This window comes from Gadus macrocephalus, chromosome 1, assembly GCF_031168955.1.
Source record: "Gadus macrocephalus chromosome 1, ASM3116895v1".
Lineage (NCBI taxonomy): Eukaryota > Metazoa > Chordata > Actinopteri > Gadiformes > Gadidae > Gadus > Gadus macrocephalus.
Genome location: NC_082382.1, coordinates 16,761,675 through 16,779,752, shown reverse-complemented (window position 1 = coordinate 16,779,752; position 18,078 = coordinate 16,761,675). Strand labels below are relative to the sequence as shown.

At 42.8% G+C, this 18,078-nt stretch overlaps 1 protein-coding gene across 5 annotated transcripts; it reads left to right on the top strand.

The window, feature by feature from the left end:
• Positions 1-5,067: 5,067 nt before the first annotated feature.
• LOC132455868 (dystroglycan 1-like) lies at positions 5,068-16,234 on the top strand. Of its 5 annotated transcripts, none has more exons than XM_060049917.1 (4): positions 6,460-6,788; positions 7,834-8,026; positions 10,710-11,267; positions 12,357-16,234. In XM_060049917.1, the coding sequence occupies exons 3-4, from the start codon at positions 10,842-10,844 to the stop codon at positions 14,667-14,669; spliced, it is 2,739 nt and encodes a 912-aa protein (XP_059905900.1). In that variant the 5' UTR covers positions 6,460-6,788; positions 7,834-8,026; positions 10,710-10,841; the 3' UTR covers positions 14,670-16,234. The 5 variants fall into 5 exon arrangements, with proteins under 5 accessions (XP_059905916.1, XP_059905925.1, XP_059905900.1 ...); XM_060049927.1 differs by lacking the exon at positions 6,460-6,788 and adding an exon at positions 6,829-7,197; XM_060049933.1 differs by lacking the exons at positions 6,460-6,788; positions 7,834-8,026 and adding an exon at positions 5,068-5,192.
• The last annotated feature ends 1,844 nt before the right edge of the window (positions 16,235-18,078 follow it).

Genomic DNA, 18,078 nt, shown 5'->3' with positions numbered 1-18,078 from the left:
CCTTTCACAACAAATGGCACTAAACCAACAGGAGATGACAACATGGCGACCACAACAATTACTCAGTCATGGAATTTGTCTTTCTCTTTCTCTACTCCTGGGGGACACAGGCCCTGACATGATCCTCCTTACCTATTTCTTGCTTGAGAAAGTGGGCTATCAGGACATGCGGGAAGGACGTGTTAGTACATTTGTCTTTGCCAATATGTTAATAGAGATATAGAGTTACTTTAATGTGATACCTTCAAGACATAAGCCTTAGGATAGCCTAACTGAAATGAAAAAGATATATTGCAACTAACGCTCTGGCCCAAGAACACTGTAGTATCCCTTGATCTGAAGATCTAAAGATCAAGGGATTGCTGCATGCCATTGCAAAACAAGCACATTTCTTTTCTATTATATGAATGTGACCACAATGTCATCCAGCATATTCTGAATGCAGGTTGATCTCGCTAGTTGATTTATTTATCACACTTTCCCACTTGTTTGTCATCTCTGCAAAAGTTCTTTGACGATCTTAAACAAAAGTAAAAATGGTTCCAATAGATCTGTGACGTGTGTGACCTCTAAAGTAGACGGAAATGAACACATATGCGGGAACGGGTTTGAATGAGTCAAGCATGCACAAGGAAATCAAGGAAGAAATTGAATAGTAAAAATTAAATATTGTTGCTTGGGTGTTTGTGTACATCATTGGCCTTTCAAGACCATCCTGGATGAAGTGTTGCAACCAATAACACAGCAGATATTTACTGCACCCGGTTATGTGGGCTATACAAATTTATATTGTTACCTTTTGTAATTCAACAAGATCTGTCCCCTAGTACCGCCCCACAGACGTAGATAAACAAGTTCTCAATCATGACGTGGCGGGACTCGGATATGAATGATCCAATGAAAATCAAGTATAGTGCTAAAAAAACTAATCTTCAGTATCATTGTGAAATGTTTCTACGGTTGTGTCTTCCTATGAGAACATTGAACAGACTGCAGTCGGGCCCCAGGGCAAAAGTGCCCTTGATTCGACATATATTAGTGGTGGGGATGAGGTCATACCAGATATGAGAAGAGACGTCCCTGTGGGCTATGTGGAGGAGACCGTCCAGATGACTGGATACGGTATCATCCACAGGTGCACAGATCTGCAGTGTTGGCAACGCTAGGAGGGGAAGTTTCTTGTGTTGTGGTTGCGAACGTCCCTTGGGTAGAAACACAATCTCAGTCTCAACCATGGTGGTGCGTGTGAAACGTTCTGCCATTCCGTTTTTTATAGGATGAATAATGGTCAATATAAGTGTCAAAAGAAATTAAAATATGATTTGAATTGAGGTTATGTCAATCCAGTTCTCTCAAAATTCTGCCTTTGAAAAGGTATTGGAATACTTCAAATAGTCTGACTATGAATATCTTAGAAATGTGTGATTTCATTACAGATAACTCTATGGTAGTTGGCTTTATGCACCTTCAGTTCTTTATGCCCCTATGTTGCACATTGGTGGTGCTTATATACAGTCACCGGCACACATAATAACACGCTGTAGTCATGGGTTTTACAAAGGTAACATTGATAGGTTTCCCCTTCAGAGTTTCTGTTGCGTGTTCACCATTGTCCCTCTTGACTTCAAAGACAGGGCTGTTCACTCCGTATCATGTGTCAGCTATGATAAGTAACTCTGGCGTCTCAACAAATGGCATGGCTTTTAAAGAGACACAAAATGTTATGCACAATGTGTGCTCTCCTAGAGTGAATTGGTATTGATAGAATATAAAGGTTTTAGGCTATGTATATGCACTTCTTTCTGCATGGTGTTATATGCCTTCACACAGGTCGAGGTTGATGCAAGTGAGTTGTAGAAGTTCAACAACATTTGAGAATATACATTTGAACAACTGGTCTTACACTTAATTACACTTTATTCATCATTCCATCCATCACTTGAAACTAATTCAAATTTTTAATTTCATTTACATCTAACACAGCATCAACCTTAAGACACATTCTGGAACCAACTGATATTTTGTAATAAACAAATCCACAAAGGTAGCAAGATAATGCAATATGTTGTACTAATGCATTATTTTCCACTAAGTCTGTGCCAGCAAGATATAAAGAACCGCTAGGCTAGTCTGCACACGTTTATACAAATTCCAGGAATGCAGAAAATGGTTGGGAAGTGACAAGAGGGTTCTTTGTCCCTTTAGGTCTGTCTCCTGCCCACCCTGTTGGTTTGCCTCTTATCTGTTAAATGAGACGGTGCTGATGGATTTGAGTAGCAGGATTTTGGCATGGTCGCCTTGTTCTGTGCTCTGAAGGCAACATAGTGTCATGGATGGCTGCCATGTGACAGAATCCAACCAACAGACAGCCTCGGAGCAGCCACTAGATCTAAGCGGCAACACGATGGTCATCCTCCTCAGAGCCTGCGAGGTCTCCCGGCCCTGCTGCCAGAACACCGCTTCGCTTCTTTGCCTCTTTTTGTGTCGCTTTTTCCCACCACAGATTGTCAGATGGGATAATGGAAGGCACAGTCTGATATCTAGATTTGATTCTCACTCACTCCCACGTAGCACCTGAATTCATCCATGGCGGCATTCCCCACAGTTAGTGAGCCATCTCGGTCAGCCCCGGTTACCATGTGACCGGCCAGGTAATCAGTGGGGCTGAAATGCATTCTGAAGCCTTGACACAGGATTTGATCTGGCTTGTAGCTTTGCTCACCCTGGGCTAAAATTGCTAGGTAGTGTTAAGTCCACACCTGGGACCCAGATGGACTGAATTCTTTAACCATGTCGATCCAGCTGAAGCACAGGGCTTAGCCAGTCATTCAATAACAGAGTTCCAATAAGATGCCAGCTCCCAGACACGCACACGCACACACACACACACACACACACACACACACACACACACACACACACACACACACACACACACACACACACACACACACACACACACACACACACAAATATAATTTGAACCAAGGTTATGTCAATGTAGTTCTCTCATAATTCAACGTTTTAAAAGGTACACAGTGATATTTTATATTATTTTTGTGATTACAATACAGATTACTGTGTGATATCAAGTTTTTTGCACCTACAGCACACACCTACAGTCACCTGCACGCATAATAACACACTGTAGTCATAGATTTTACAAAGGTAACATTGATAGCTTTCCCCTTCAGAGTTTCTGTTTCGGTGTTTCCCGTTCACCATTGGCCGCCTTGACTTCAAAGACAGGGCTCTTTTCACTCTGTATCATCTGTCAGCCATGATAAGTAACTCTGGCGTCTCAACGATGCCATTTAAAAAGAGAGGGATCAAGAAACATTTTATGAGAACTCCTAAGCTACATTGAGAAACGTATTTTTTTTCTTCATTGATGGAGATTGAGGGTTATGCGTTACCTACGTAAGTGAATTGCACAGGTCTGTCCCTGCGTGCATCCTAGTGAGAACATCCCTGTAAAAAGCTGGAGCAGAGTCAAATAAGTCCACTCATGTTTGTTAGTTAATAAACCCCCTAGCAGAGGATAAGAATAGCATACACGTGGTTAATGATTATCCAAACCACAGAGAAAACCACTGGAAAAGAGCAAAATAACACGCTTGTTATACTGAGGGTAGGCTACAATGCTGGTTGTGTAGGGCGCATGTGGAATCATAGTGAATTAACATGTCAAGGATTGTATGGATAAAGCACAGGCCACAACAACGCTGAATGGGACTAATAGGCCTTCCTTTATGTTTGGTTGGTGTATTATCTTGAGATGGAAAACTTGAAGTACAGTTCATGTTATTTGTCTAAATTGGCAATAGACAAGAAGGAAATTATTTGTGTATTTAAGTGTCTACCCTCCACAAATAAACAAATTGTCCCCTAAATATAATATACATTTTTCTATGAATTTGGTATTATGTGGCATGTTGTTACACACCAACCTACACGCCCCTTTAGAAGCATGGGGCCTTTTAGTGCAGAGCACTTTGACGGGATTGTATTTGTATTTGTCACTGAGGTCATGTAGTGGTCACAGCCTCAGCTGGTCTCTGCATTGGTGGATTTCCTCTTGATGTATCCAACAGTCATTAGGCCCGTTTGTCTCTGATAACAAAAATGATTGCCCAAGTCACAGAGGTCATTAGGGGGGATTTTTCTCCATTCAGCTAGATTGGAAATGTACAGATCTCCGGGAGAGAGCACTGTGTTTACCCTGTAATGAAGCCTTTGCAGCTAACGCTCTTATGTACATGCTGCTAATGATCGCAACCTCATAATTACCTTCGGGGGTCTCTGATGCTGGATTAATTGTGCAGTGTAATTTGAATTATCAGCTAACTTGCCTCTGCAGAACCTGGTCAGGGTAAATTTACATAGAGATAAATGCAAAGGTGACTGGAAACCGACTGAATGGGAAAATCTGTATACGTGGTATTTGCCCACATAAAGAGTTTGGGTTTAATGCCGACGTGAGCTCTTAATCAATCCATCCCGGTTTAAACAAATAAAAGGAATTATTTCCTTGGGAAATCATTATGGTGCTCAGCTTGAGAGAGAATAACCGCGGGCTGGGCACAACCACCTACAGCATTTTGGTGTCTCTGGCTAAAACAGCTTCTTCCTGTTCACTATTAGATCATCACAGCAGGCAACAGCATAAAGAGCTGTCCTTTCTAATTCAGGTATTAAAGCTTGACAAAGCGAACATGCTACCCCCTCTGCAACAACAGATTACTGAGTCATACTCATGTGATCCCTAAGTAGTCTTGATAAAGCAGAGTCATTTAGTGACACATCAAAAGCACACAGACCCAGACATGGAGTATAGACTTAGGTTTAGGAGATAGGGAAAACATTCTGAAGAGTTGAACAAGAGATTGCTACATCAACATACGTGGCAGAAAGGTTAATTGATTCAAACCGAGAAGTCTTGTCTGTTTTGATCTGCCAACTGGAAGTGTGGAGGAGTTTGGAGTCTGTTGCCCCCTGCTACCCCTCAGTTCCCTACCCATCGGTCCCTCCAGACACAACAGTTCAATGGTCCATTCCTCCTAGCCCTTCTAATAAGTCACTTGGAAGAAAATGTGGCGGGTCAGCTGATTCCTAATCCGTTCCCTTTAACACTCTGTGCTGATCAGAAGACAGATTGATGTGTGAAACCAAATGGAAAGCCCCTGCGTGAGGTAATACAAGGATCCGCTAGACCTGAAGGTATTTTTATGTGTGCAACAGTGATAACGAAAAAACAAGCTGTGCAATAATAGCTATGTCTGGCAGACAGAAACGGAATAGTAAAACGGCAACACAAAATACACAGTTTGAATATGTATCTGGTCAACCACTACTGTGGATTCATCGACAGAAAGAGTTTTTGAAATCTGTCACCTGGCTTGGCTCGTTTTGTTCTGCAATATTTTGTAGCTCAGGACTCTCTGTTATGGTCCGAGATACATATAACACTGTCTCCTGGGAAAGGGCATTTGAGGGTCCTATCAAGGCCTACTCAGTGCAATTGCAACATCAGTGACATCAATATTGTAATTTGTTTCAAATGAATGGTATTGTAGTGAATAGCAGTAAAGAAAAATGCTAGATATTTTTCAATTGTTGTTTTTGCCTGACATAGTATTTTGCAGTCATAGTTCCGGGAAATGTGTCTCCCTGTCTTACCTGTGCTTTACCCCTTTAAATGTCAATCCTAATGGTTCCGCCCTGTTTAAAAGCATATGCCAATGCAATACAATCAATTATATTAAAATGGGGGATGGTCAGTATTTAAACATATATTTGCCAAGAGTTGAGTACAAATGATCATGCATCCAGAATAAATATAGATAAATTCAACTGTACTGACTGATGTGTTCATATTCAACTCTGAATGTGTTTATTATCATCATATTTTGATACAATGTGAATGTATCATAATGGCACATTTGTATTTTTTATTGTCAGGTTGAAAATGCCACCTGAGACATATTTTATATACCAAGTGTGAACATCCACTTAGTAAAGCCATGGGAGCACAGTCGGCCCACAGTGGACAGTCGTTTTATCTTTACCAAGATTATATTCAGTCCAATATGTGGTTAACCCATTAGGAAAATCGGGCACAGAATGTAGCTGGTGCACAGTATGTGATATCTTTATGAACAGGAGATAGTAGTAAATTTGAATATTATTAAAAACTGTTTTGAATGTAAACACACGCCCATACGTATGAGCTAGAAAATATGAGAATAACATGTAAGCCGACCTCATATTAGCCTACAAATAAGAATAAAGAATGAGAAATAAGAATGTAAATAAATAACATTGCAACATAGTGAATGGGTTAAAAAATGAAAACATTATTATACAGTACAGTGGGTAGGGTAGGCTGTATGTGTTCCCCTCCCACATGCAAGTTGTATCAATTTGCCTTTCACCTGCATGCTTCCAACGAGAGGCGGAGTCCAGCGCCTTCTCCAGATAAGCCTCAACCTGTAGACCTGTGAGGAAGGAGGCCAGCAGACAGAGGCGGTGAGAGGCAGCTACTGGAATAATTAAAACACACGCACACACCACAGTCAACTCAAGATACCATTTCATTCAGTCGAAAGAAGAAGAAACATGCTGTTCGATTAGTATTATTGACCACCTAACGTATGACCCGCCTGGACCTCGGTAGGCTGTGGAAAGGAGAATGCATGTTTAATGGGATTGAGCGCTACTCGCTGGAGCTTTCACCGGAGAGAGGAAACATTACGGGGCGAGTTGGCTAACGCAAGCTAGCTAGCAAGGTCAGTTTCTCGTTCGTTTATAAGTCGAAATTTTCCTTCACATGCAAGCTGTCAAAAATGATAACGCTGCGACTTTCGTTCTGTTCGTGTTGTTGACTAACTTCCTTTCAGTTTATTTTATTCGCCCACTTGGCAGGTCAACACCACCAGTCATGTTCGATGCCACCGCTAGCTGCTCTCCTCACTGCGTTAGCTCGTCGTCTCATATACACGGGCTGGCTGTCAATGCGAAAAGCATTACGCAGAGGCAAACATTGTGTTATTTGTCATTGCCCTGTTTTATTATTCCAGGTGTGTCAGTTCGACCGACACAGTGTCTTTGGGCGGATCTGGTCGTGGGGAGAACGGAGAGCCGTGTTGCTCAAGGCGGCAGTGTGTTGAGGACAGTCCGCTGCCTAGAATAGAGCAGGTGCATGATCCTGTGTAGCCCGACGCACCGCCGCTCCTTCCCTCTGGGTTTCACCTTCCTTCTGCAAGGAAATCTTTTCAATCAGAACCACTGGTGATTTATTCAACGTGTCACATCGAGGGGTGTTTTGTTCTGACGGCGTATTATTTTGGGTGACGGTGGATTGTATCTAGCGAGGCCTCGTCGACGCCGAGGAGCATAGCAACAGAAGCAGCAGAATTGGGCCCGAGGAAAATAGTTATCTTTAGCCTTTTATCGAAATCCAGACGTATTGCAGTCCTTCCTTAAGATAATTTATTGAATTGTCCAAACGATTGACAGTTGCAGCGATACTGCTGATACATACTGTTTTTTTTAATACACTATCTGTAAACCTCGGGGTCATCCTGTCCAACATAACATGGGCTCGGCTGGGCGATGGATCCCCAGTTAACTGTTGTAATATTGGCTAGTGATGGGTAATTGTTGTGACATAGCAATCGTGGTGGTGGCAAAACGCTTTGCTTTTTGGGAATACAATGTCATCTATTGATTTGCCGATAAGTTTGCCTTCGGTCTGGTTTAAAGCAGTTCCTTGTCGATATGTCCAACTAACTTCTTTTTTTTTTGTGCTTGTTTGCTATTTCGTCCAAATAGTTGGACCCAAGCACTCGTATGTCCCAATATGTTTTAGGGAAAACTGACTCCGCCGCCTTTACCCCAAAGTATTTGGGCTATATAATCAAATCGAGTGTTTTTGGGGGGATGAAAGAAAACCTCCGGTTGCAAGCTTGATTCGTGGAAATATTTGTTATTCAGCTCATGCGGTATCCAGAGGCTACTGGATGAGGTACGTCAATTCAATCTCCCTCAATGCCAGTGTGATGTGTGCACAGATCCTTTTATACTGTTAAACCATAGATTATTGCTACCGAGTCGATCAATTCAGAACGGACCGTACACTGCCTTAGACAGCGCGAAAATGACCCTCGATGTGTTTGGTAGATCTGTAGACCAAAGACATTTAATAATCAAAACTAACTTTTTATATGAATTTCTATATACCCAATGTTTACCATTGTAGTCTTGCGTGTTGTACGCTCAAATGGCTGTACCTCACTAATACTGAAGGCGTACTTTATTTCTGTTACTGTTCTGAAAACTGTTTTAAAGCTGACTTATTTCAAAATTATATCAAGACAAGACATGATCACTTTACAGCAGATGTACCCTTTCCGATCATAGCCTATTGATTCAAGTCAAAACAGGGAGGAGTAGGTCTAGTACTGCTCTTGTTTGACCTTCCAGGAATAGATAACTTCGTTGTTTGTCACAGGCTTTTGTTTGAGTGTTCCTTTTGGTGTCATTTCACCTTGACGTATGCCTGTTGACGTATATTTTTCAGTTTTCTTAACCTAGTTTGACCCCAAATAGGTTCAAGTGCTTTGTTTTGATTGTGTGCCTGTTTGGAACGTGTTCTCAGAAGTTATGTCATTGGACGATGGAGAGTATGCACACATGGCAAAATCTCTCCGTCTCCCACTCAGTTTTGTGTTATACATTTAAATGCATATGAAAGGTGAGTGATTTGCGTTTGTCTTATTGTTTTCTACTTATTCACCTGGAATATTACATAGATGCAGGCCTTCCATTGTGCTTGCTTGGCCTTGTGTCAGAGAGATGACTTTAGAAATGTGCTTGTGCATTGGTTGGCATTCAAAATCCTCTGCGTTAGAAGAGGGTTGTGTGTATATAATGGTCCATTTAGGCAGCTGTCCACAGAATGTTAACATTTTCTGCTTCTGAATTACTTTGGATTATCTGCACCTAAAATGTATTGATATAAACGCCAACGGTATCAAACAAAGATAAGATCTGTAAGGAGTGAAGAAATTACACAAATTACAACGTTTGATGCAACACTGTTGGCTCTATGATGTCCATGTACATCCTGGAAAAGGCAGAGTGTGATGGCAGTGTAGTGCGCACATCGTCAAAGTGAAGAAAAAGTGTCCATTTGCTTAATTCATAACACATTTTGTACACAGTCCGTCACCTTTTATCTAGCCCCAAACATTTACTGTGCGGCGATACTCGCTGTGGACCCTGACGGCCCCCTTTCTCATTCATTATTATATATTGTATAACGTAATCGCACTAAGAGATAACAATCAGTTAGCGGAGTATGCCTAGGAGATGAAGAAGAGATCTGATTTCGGATCAAACAGTAACTGTAAGTAATTACAGATACCTTATCGCCAATTGTACAGATTTACTGTTGATGGCTAACCAGCTTTGCTACACGTGCTATTTGTCAAAGGTGCTCCACAGCTGAAAAGTCCCACGTGTAGACGTAGAACGTCTATGTTGTTCCATTTATTGAATTACCTTTATATTCTGGTTAACCTTTTGTCAGGGAAGAACAAACTTTAGGCCACAACATGGCAATTTAGACAAGCTTATAAGTGTTTTTTGTTTTTCAACCAAAAAGACAAACTTGGTTATAAGAACCTTTTCGTCTACATGCCATTAGTTAACATTTTCCAAACATCTGAGGTTAGGGCAGCAGACCAAGCTTCATGTGATGCTTGTGAATGCCCTTGCTTCCTTTATTTAGGGAAAGTAGATGGCATATGAGGAACTGGATTGGTGTTTTTTCAGTCACTGCATTGTTATTATTCTTTGAGCTGACGTCATGGCATAGGCATTAGAATTCCAGGCGATTTGCCGTCCTTGCTCTGCCTGTCTCTCAGTGCTACAGGATTGGGGTTGGCTGGGTCAGCACAATTAAGACTCCTAATTCCCACCCTCAGGGCACCTAATTAAAACTCAAACCAAGACAAATGACCTTTGACGCTCCTGCCATCTCACGAGAGTCATACATTGCAACCCTTCAATTTGGGAGGGAAATAACTGGGGAATCTGCCTGTATTCTCCATCATGAAGGAAAAACCTCTGAAATGTTTGTTATTTCTGAAAGAGTGACTATTCTGCTATAGTTGGTAAATAATCCAAAATGGTGCAGTTGTGATGTGGTAAATTAAAAGGATAATCATCAAAAGGACACTGGTTGTAAACTTGAATAGCTTTCATTCATTAAGTCACCCTAGTTGACTCAGTACATTCTTTTGCAGTTTCACTGTAATTAATTTGTGTAAACAAAGTACGCTATTTTATTAGCATTTTATATTTTTGGCATCAGCTGTGTATGTATGTAATGTAAATCTTTCACTTTTTGTTGTAAGCATTATGTTATATTCCACATTCTCAGTGATGCTTATTTTGGCGAGTACAGGTATTGATTGTTTTGGCCTGGTTAACACTAATCTATCAATAATAGAATATCGGTAACAGATTAGGGAAAGTCGACATTTAGGTCCAAGCCATCTCCCAACCATCAGTACAAATTCAATCAATTAAAAAAAAAAGGTGAACACAGTATGTCCATTATGATGTTCTACGTAATCTAAAGTAGGTTTGCCCATACATCATTGGAAATCCATTTCAATCTGACTCTTTCCTTCATCCTACAGCTGATGCTTGACAACCCTGCCGTGGAACCCTCTTCATGGATCAAAACGGAGCACAGAAGAACACAAAGGCTGTGTTTCTGAGCTGAGCCCGGTTACGGAGGTTCTGACCCACATCCCGCTCGCCGCCAGTGCATGTTGCCTCTCCAGTTGTTCTCGGACATCTGGTTGAGAGCAGGACTACCCCTAACTATGCACTACAGACGCAAGGACCTGAGCTGTGGGATTTCCAGGAGGAGCAAGCTTCCCCCAGGCAGGACTATCCCTCTGATAATGGGCCTTCTAGTGGCCCTCGCCCAGGGCACGCTGCCAGGGGCCCAGCAGGACACGGTGGTTGAAATGATGTCCGTGGAGCTGGAGGCGTCCATGCAGTCTTTTGCACTGTCCGAGTTTCAGGCCACTTTGGCTGAGGTTGCCAAGGCACAGCCGCCGCCCGTCCAAGGACCTGCGGCAGTGACGGAGGGACTGCACGTTGGCCTCCATGACTCCTCGGCGGTCGTGGGCCAGGTGTTTCAGATTAGGGTACCACCGAGGCCTGCCAATGGGAGCTGTAACATCCATGTGAGTATCCTTCACTAGGTGGTGTACGACACAGAGATACTTTAAAAACAGATGTGAAGTAGTACCATTAAATATTGTTGTTTGTCTTTGAGTGGTGTTGTTGGGACATCATGATGATTGAATGCATTAACTTTTTAATGGCTACATTTTTTATTGTAATGAACCTCAGTTGGATTACCCGGAATTCATAAGCTTATCATAATATATCAATGACGTTTTGAAGTCCTTATGCTTATCATGTTACCTAATTTATCTGACTCATCACTCAGTGTGTATTTAAAATGCCATTTTACAGCATGGTCTTTCATCGGTTTCTTGTGTTAACCAAACTCAATGCCCCAAATCACAACTATACCAACTTCTATTGTAGTGTATCTAAATGGAATTTGATTCTGACTGCGTGTATAGATTATATTCTAAACCAACCAAACAAATGGTTTGCTTAGTGGCTATTCAGCGTGACCTTTTGCTGCTGCTTTAGATCACGTCATTTGTTCTTTTAAGCATTTGTTAAAACGTACTATAGGCAAGTGCAATGGTTCCCTTTACCTGTTCCTTAATGCGATATAGAGTACATCAGTATACAATAATACATTTGACTATATGTATAGATTTGGAGGAGTGATGTATTACTGCAGAAATTATGAGTTTACTGACTTAATAATTGCAATAGGCTTATTTTTATGCACTTGCCAATTTACAATAGCACTGTCGACCATCATGTCATGGAAACGGTAATGCTCATGTCACTGCCAGGCTTATAGCAGTGCCAGACACATTTAATAATTAGTGGATTAATACATGTCTGCAGTCTTTTCTTTTTTCTGTGCATCTTTTTTTAACTTACTCTATTTATTTGAGGTCCATTCAACTTGTTTTAACCAGTTTTTATGTGTTAAATATCTCGCTACCTAAATTTCACCTAAATGCTGACTTTTATATTATTGGTATTATTATGGCCTCCTTCCTATTTATATGATCAGCTACTGTCAGCAAGAATTAAAAGAAAAAAGCAGTGCATTGTAGATATTTAAAGTTTTTAATCAGCATCAACTAGAATATGCCTGTGCTCTGCTTTATCTGCTGCAGCTCACTGCCATGGGGAAGGAGACCTTAGCGTCCTGGCTACACTGGGACACGGAGCGCTGCGTCCTGTCTGGTATGGCTCTGGAGCAAGACAAAGGTGTTCACCACATTGCAGTCACTGGAGGGGAGCTGAATGCCAAGGTTCCAGGCCAGGTGGCGCCTCCCAGCGCCGTCTTTTCTATCGAAGTGTTCCCAGAGGAGCGGACCGACGCGGAACCGGCCCTGCTCACGCTTCAGTCTGATATCAGCGGCCTCCAGCCCTTCACCTGCGGCACAGAGGAGCATGTCACCGTCCTCACCGTCATCCTTGATGCCGATCTGACAAAGATGGCCGCTAAAGAGAGGGTGGCGCTGATGGACGTAATGAGGGAGTTCTCTCATGTGCCCCTGGAGCACATGTGGGCTGTCCCCGTGGTGAACAACCGCCTTTTTGACATGTCCGCTTTCATGGCCGGTCCGGGAAACGCGAAGAAGGTGGTGGAGAATGGGGCCTTGTTGTCATGGAAACTTGGTTGTGCGCTTGACCAGAGCAGCATTCCAAACATCAACAGTGTCCAGTCTCCAGCCAAGGACGGAAGCATGTCGGCTAAGCTAGGATATCCAGTCGTCGGTTGGCACATTGTCAACAAAAAGCCCAATGGAGTGAGACGGGTCAGAAGGCAGTTGCACAACACACCCACTCCGCTGCCCTCCTTGCTCCCCCCCACCACTCAACCGGAGCCCCCCGTTCGTGTGGTTCCCACCCCTACCTCGCCATCCATTGCCCCAGCAACAGAGATTTCCGCTCCACCTGTCCGTGGCCCTTTGCCTCTTCCAGTGAAGCCAACCAATAGGCTCCGAGATCAGATCGCCCACACACCCGTGTTGGGCCCTCCTCAACCCACCAGAGTAATAGGAACCACCAGCTCCATGCCCATCCAGCCCACTATGACCAGACCTACAATTATCGAAGCCACTGCGATACCGACCCCACCGAGCACCACCAAAAAGCCTCGACCCGTCGCAACCAAGAAACCCAAGAAACCCAAAACCACCAGCCCAGCTCCAAGAGAGCCTAAACCCACGATACCGAAGCCCCCCAGACGTCCCACCGTCGTGTCTGTTGTTCCAGAGGAAAACCAAAGGCCGACGATCCACAACCCCATCGACGAGGTGAACGCCTGGGTCGGAACGTACTTTGAGGTCAAGATTCCGCCTGACACGTTCTACGACCGAGAAGACGGCACCACCGATAAACTGCGTCTGAGTTTGAAGAAGACCCCCAACGAAGCGGTCACTGAGTCCTCTTGGATCCAGTTCAACAGAACCATCCAGCTGCTGTACGGCCTGCCGGAGTCTGAGCACGAGGGCACCCACGAGTACTTCATGCTCGCGACCGATAAGGGTGGCGAGAGCATCATGGACGCCTTCGAGGTCCACGTCAACCGTTGGACAGCGAATGACAAACCCTCCGTGGTGTTTTCGGCGCGTTTTCACGGCGACCCGAAATCCCTTAACGACGACGTGCAGAGGAAGATTCTCCTGACAAAGAAATTGGCCTACGCTTTCGGGGACCGCAACAGCAGCACCGTGACCTTGAGAAGCATCACCAAGGGGTCCATCGTGGTCGAATGGACTAATAACAGTCTCCAGCAAAGCCCTTGTCCGAAGGACCAGATCACTGTCCTGAGCAACAAGATCTCCGATCCCCAGGGCAAGCCCAAACTGCCCTTCATTAAAGCCATGGAGCCAGAATTCAAGCCCATTAACATCTCAATCCGCGGCACTAATAAATGTCAGAGCTACACGTTTGTGCCTCCGGGTGAGTTGCCGGCGCCCGTTGCCCCCACGCCCACAGACGCCTCGGGCCCGGGCCGCAGGAGCAGCGACGACGTCTACCTCCACACCGTCATCCCCGCCGTGGTGGTGGCCGCCCTGCTGCTGATCGCCGGGGTCATCGCCATGGTGTGTTACCGCAAGAAGCGCAAGGGGAAGATGACCATCGAGGAGCAGGCCACGTTCATCAAGAAGGGGGTCCCCATCATTTTTGCAGATGAATTGGATGACTCCAAGTCGCCCCCGTCCTCCAGCATTCCCCTGATCCTCCAAGAGGAAAAGCCCCCCCTCCCTCCCCCGGAGTACCCCAACATGGCGGGCCCCCACAGCACCCTGCTCCACCAGGACCTGCTGGAGGAGTACTCCATCTACCAGGACGAGGATCCCAACGCCCCGCCCTACCAGCCCCCTCCTCCCTTTACCGTCCCCATCGAGGGCAAAGGTTCTCGACCCAAGAACATGACCGCATATAGGTCTCCACCCCCCTACGTGCCCCCCTAACACTCACTGGGGATCGCGGTTTAGGATGCAGGAGCAACTTGGGGATTGCTTATTTGTACGGAAACTCTCACAAAAGTAATTTTAACATGTGCTCAAATGAGATTGCTTTGACTTTGTAGGAGCAGGCAACCATGCCCATATATGTGAACATCTTGGATAAAGACTGATTTTCTTGAATGCTGCTGACCAAGGACAAATTGAAAAGGAAAACGGTTATCCCAGCAGTCTTTTTGTCATTCTTCAGTTCTGCTACCAATTTCCTTTTTCTTTCTTTCTTATTTTTTGCCAACAAGAGTCAATTTAATCTCTGGTGTACTGTTTCTATTGTATAGAAAATAATAAACCAAGAAAGACTGCAACCTAGAGGTGTTTGGAGAAAATGTCACAATGACAACAGACTTGGAAATGGAAATCTTTATACAAATTCAGTATCATCCTTACCTGTTTTTAAGGCCAGGTTTACTAAGAGTTTGCAGCAGTTATTTTCCAAAGGGGGAAATCTAATATACCAAATTCAAAGCATGATTACATTTTATTTACATTTTTACATTTTGATTTTTAATATTTGATCTTAACTTGTTGACTTCAAGGCTTTGCTCCCTCTTGACCATAACACCCGCAAACCTTGCAAATCTGCAAAATCTTGCTAAGTCTCGCACTTTGTGTCTTGAAGCAATGAACATTGTAACTAGAGGTGCACTAAGGACCATTTTGTTCTGTTTTTGTTTTTAACACCAACCATGACTGATAATACTTGTTACACAGTAAAAAATAAAGCATTAAATTGATCATGTCTACAGATGTAGCCTAATTTAAGTTGCATAATAAATGATGACATTTGATTTTGTACTTGCCACTTGGCCTGCCTGGGATACTGGAGGATGGGTTTCGACATTGCCATTTTCAGTACAAACATTGTGTTGTTAACACTTAACAAAGGGCCACTGAGGTGCTTAAAATGAATGGCGCAGAGGAACCCTGCAACAACCAGGAAGAGGCGGATCTTCAGTGTCGACATCCAATGGGATCTGTGTACGTGTGTGTTCTGGGGAGGGGCATTCAGTGCTGTATAACGACTGCTCTGCCTCTATCCGCGGTACTGTGTGTTCAGTGGGCTGTGTTATCAGTGTCCGCTGAGGCACAGGGACAAGTGTATGTACATAATGGTTTGCTTGTGAAATTGGAAGACTGCATAATGTTAGTGTTTTTTTTTCCAGTATCAGTCGGGGAATGGGATGGGGCCAGGGAGAATCGTTCTATTTTTTAATCGTCTGTCTCTAGATTTATGATCACACAATCATTAAAAAAAAATGAAAATTACTTTTTAGTTTGTGGAGATAATGAAAATATTTACTTGCTGGAGAAAACATTGCATCATGTTGAGAATATGATGGGGAAAGGAGTAAAAGGCAGTAATGTATACGTGAATAATGTACGTTTCATATCTTACCACATAAGAAAAAATGGTTTAAAATCTAATGTTTATACTGAGTTTTTGATACAGTCTTAAATTGTTTTATGAAAATATATTAATAAAGATGTACTACTATTTGTAAAGCCTCAAAGCCATGCCATCTTATCCTTCATTTCTGACTTTCATGTGGACTGAAGTGTAATTTTCTATAGAGGTACATTGGTCTTGTTGCACGCCCTACACATGCGCAGAAGGTCAGCATTGCTACTATTATCAGAAATGCTGTTTTAGTGTAGTGAGGAACATCATGGTTAATTTGGGACACATAATGACCCAACATTAACCACAATTAAAAAAGGGTTTGGTAAAGTCTGGGTATGTATTGTTCCAATCTTGAATACTGGTATTGACCAGTATTATTTTTGATGTGCTCACCCAGGCTTTAAGCAGGCATATAAAATGATCTGCCACTACCTTTCTTGAAAGTATTTTGATCATGACTTGATGGCCAGGTCTTCAATTTTTTTTTTTTAAACACATCATTTTTTTTTTATCAAAATACCTATTCCCAAAGATGTTTACACAATATACTCAATGAGAAACCCTACATTTTTTTAATGAACAACTAGGGCCTAGGCATCTGGTTCAAGGATGACTCCCTCCAGGTATAAACTGCATGCATGGGGATTAAACCCATAACCCCACTGGCTGGGAGTCAAACGCCCTGACCTCTGCATGACACTGCCTCCTGCCCCCATGTGATAATGGAACACACTCACTATAAAAGAGAAAAGATTGTCTCCTTTGAATGTTATCACAGCGACCTAGAGGCATGACTGAAATACAGTCCTGTATGACAAGAAGAGCTCATCCCAAGGTGTCAGAGATGAAAACCCTGACTCACTATGTCCCCCCCGTCCTCATTAATAACACACTGGGACTGAAGGTTAATGTATGAGATAAGAACATCAAATATGGATGACATCCATGAAAACCTTTACTGAACTGACCTTTCAGGCATTTATGTTTTTTAAGGTCCGCTTTATGATTTTCGGTGCTCCTGTTTCGTCGGCTTACCAGAACCGGGCCAAAGAGTAGCACAAAGAAACATTGAGAAACCACTACCAATTTGTTATGTTGCCATAGTGCAAAGCACAAGTAATTCATTGGCTAAAAAGTTTTAATTTGCAAGCGAGTCTACTGTCGCTCGCAAATTATTAATTTTTTGATTTGATATATGGGTGGAAGAGTAATCAGATCTGCCTAGAAAGACTGCACAAGCCTTACTCATAACATTTTTAACTGAGCTGATGATGGCTGCAAAGTCATAACAAACTCCAATTAATCACATGGAAATGTGAGGCCAGTCTCTCTTATTTTAAATGGTATGGTACTTATCTCAGTTACTCTATGCTTGCACTGTCAAATTATTTTAAAGCTATGTATGCCGCCCTGAGATTGTGGAGGCTGTCACTGATTTTTGAATGGGTGGTAATTAGCATTACAGGTACGAGATATATACGGTACAGTTGGCCACATATAAAGTTCTCAATCTGCTGTCCAGCTTTGCCACAGTGACGCTCAATTCAAACTCAAAGCCCAAGGGACATAGCATCGGCCTATACACATTTCCTAATTCCTTTTCTTTACTGAGTTCTCATAATGGGCATGCCATTTCTACTGGGATCCCTCATAACCACCTACCATTATATAGGTATTCATAAAACCAACTCTATTTATATACATGCTAAATCCTAACCCCTGCTCTGTATCTATAAGTATAAACCATAACCTCTGACCTCTTGCAAACGCAACAAGATTATCCTTTCACAATCTTAAGCCTTATCATCTTGTCTTGATATATGAATGTGTTTTTCAATTCATCCGCAGTCAAAGTTAATAGGCTGTATTATAACATATAATCGATTTATAATATTACCCTTATTAGTTATATGTTTTTTTTTTTTTTTAATAATTCATGTTGAAGATATGCAA

Coding starts and splice junctions, on each gene's coding strand:
- LOC132455868 (XM_060049933.1), top strand. CDS start 10,842: ATGTTGCCTCTCCAGTTGTTCTCGGACATCTGGTTGAGAGCAGGACTA. Junction 11,268..12,356: donor ATGGGAGCTGTAACATCCAT/GTGAGTATCCTT, acceptor TATCTGCTGCAG/CTCACTGCCATGGGGAAGGA.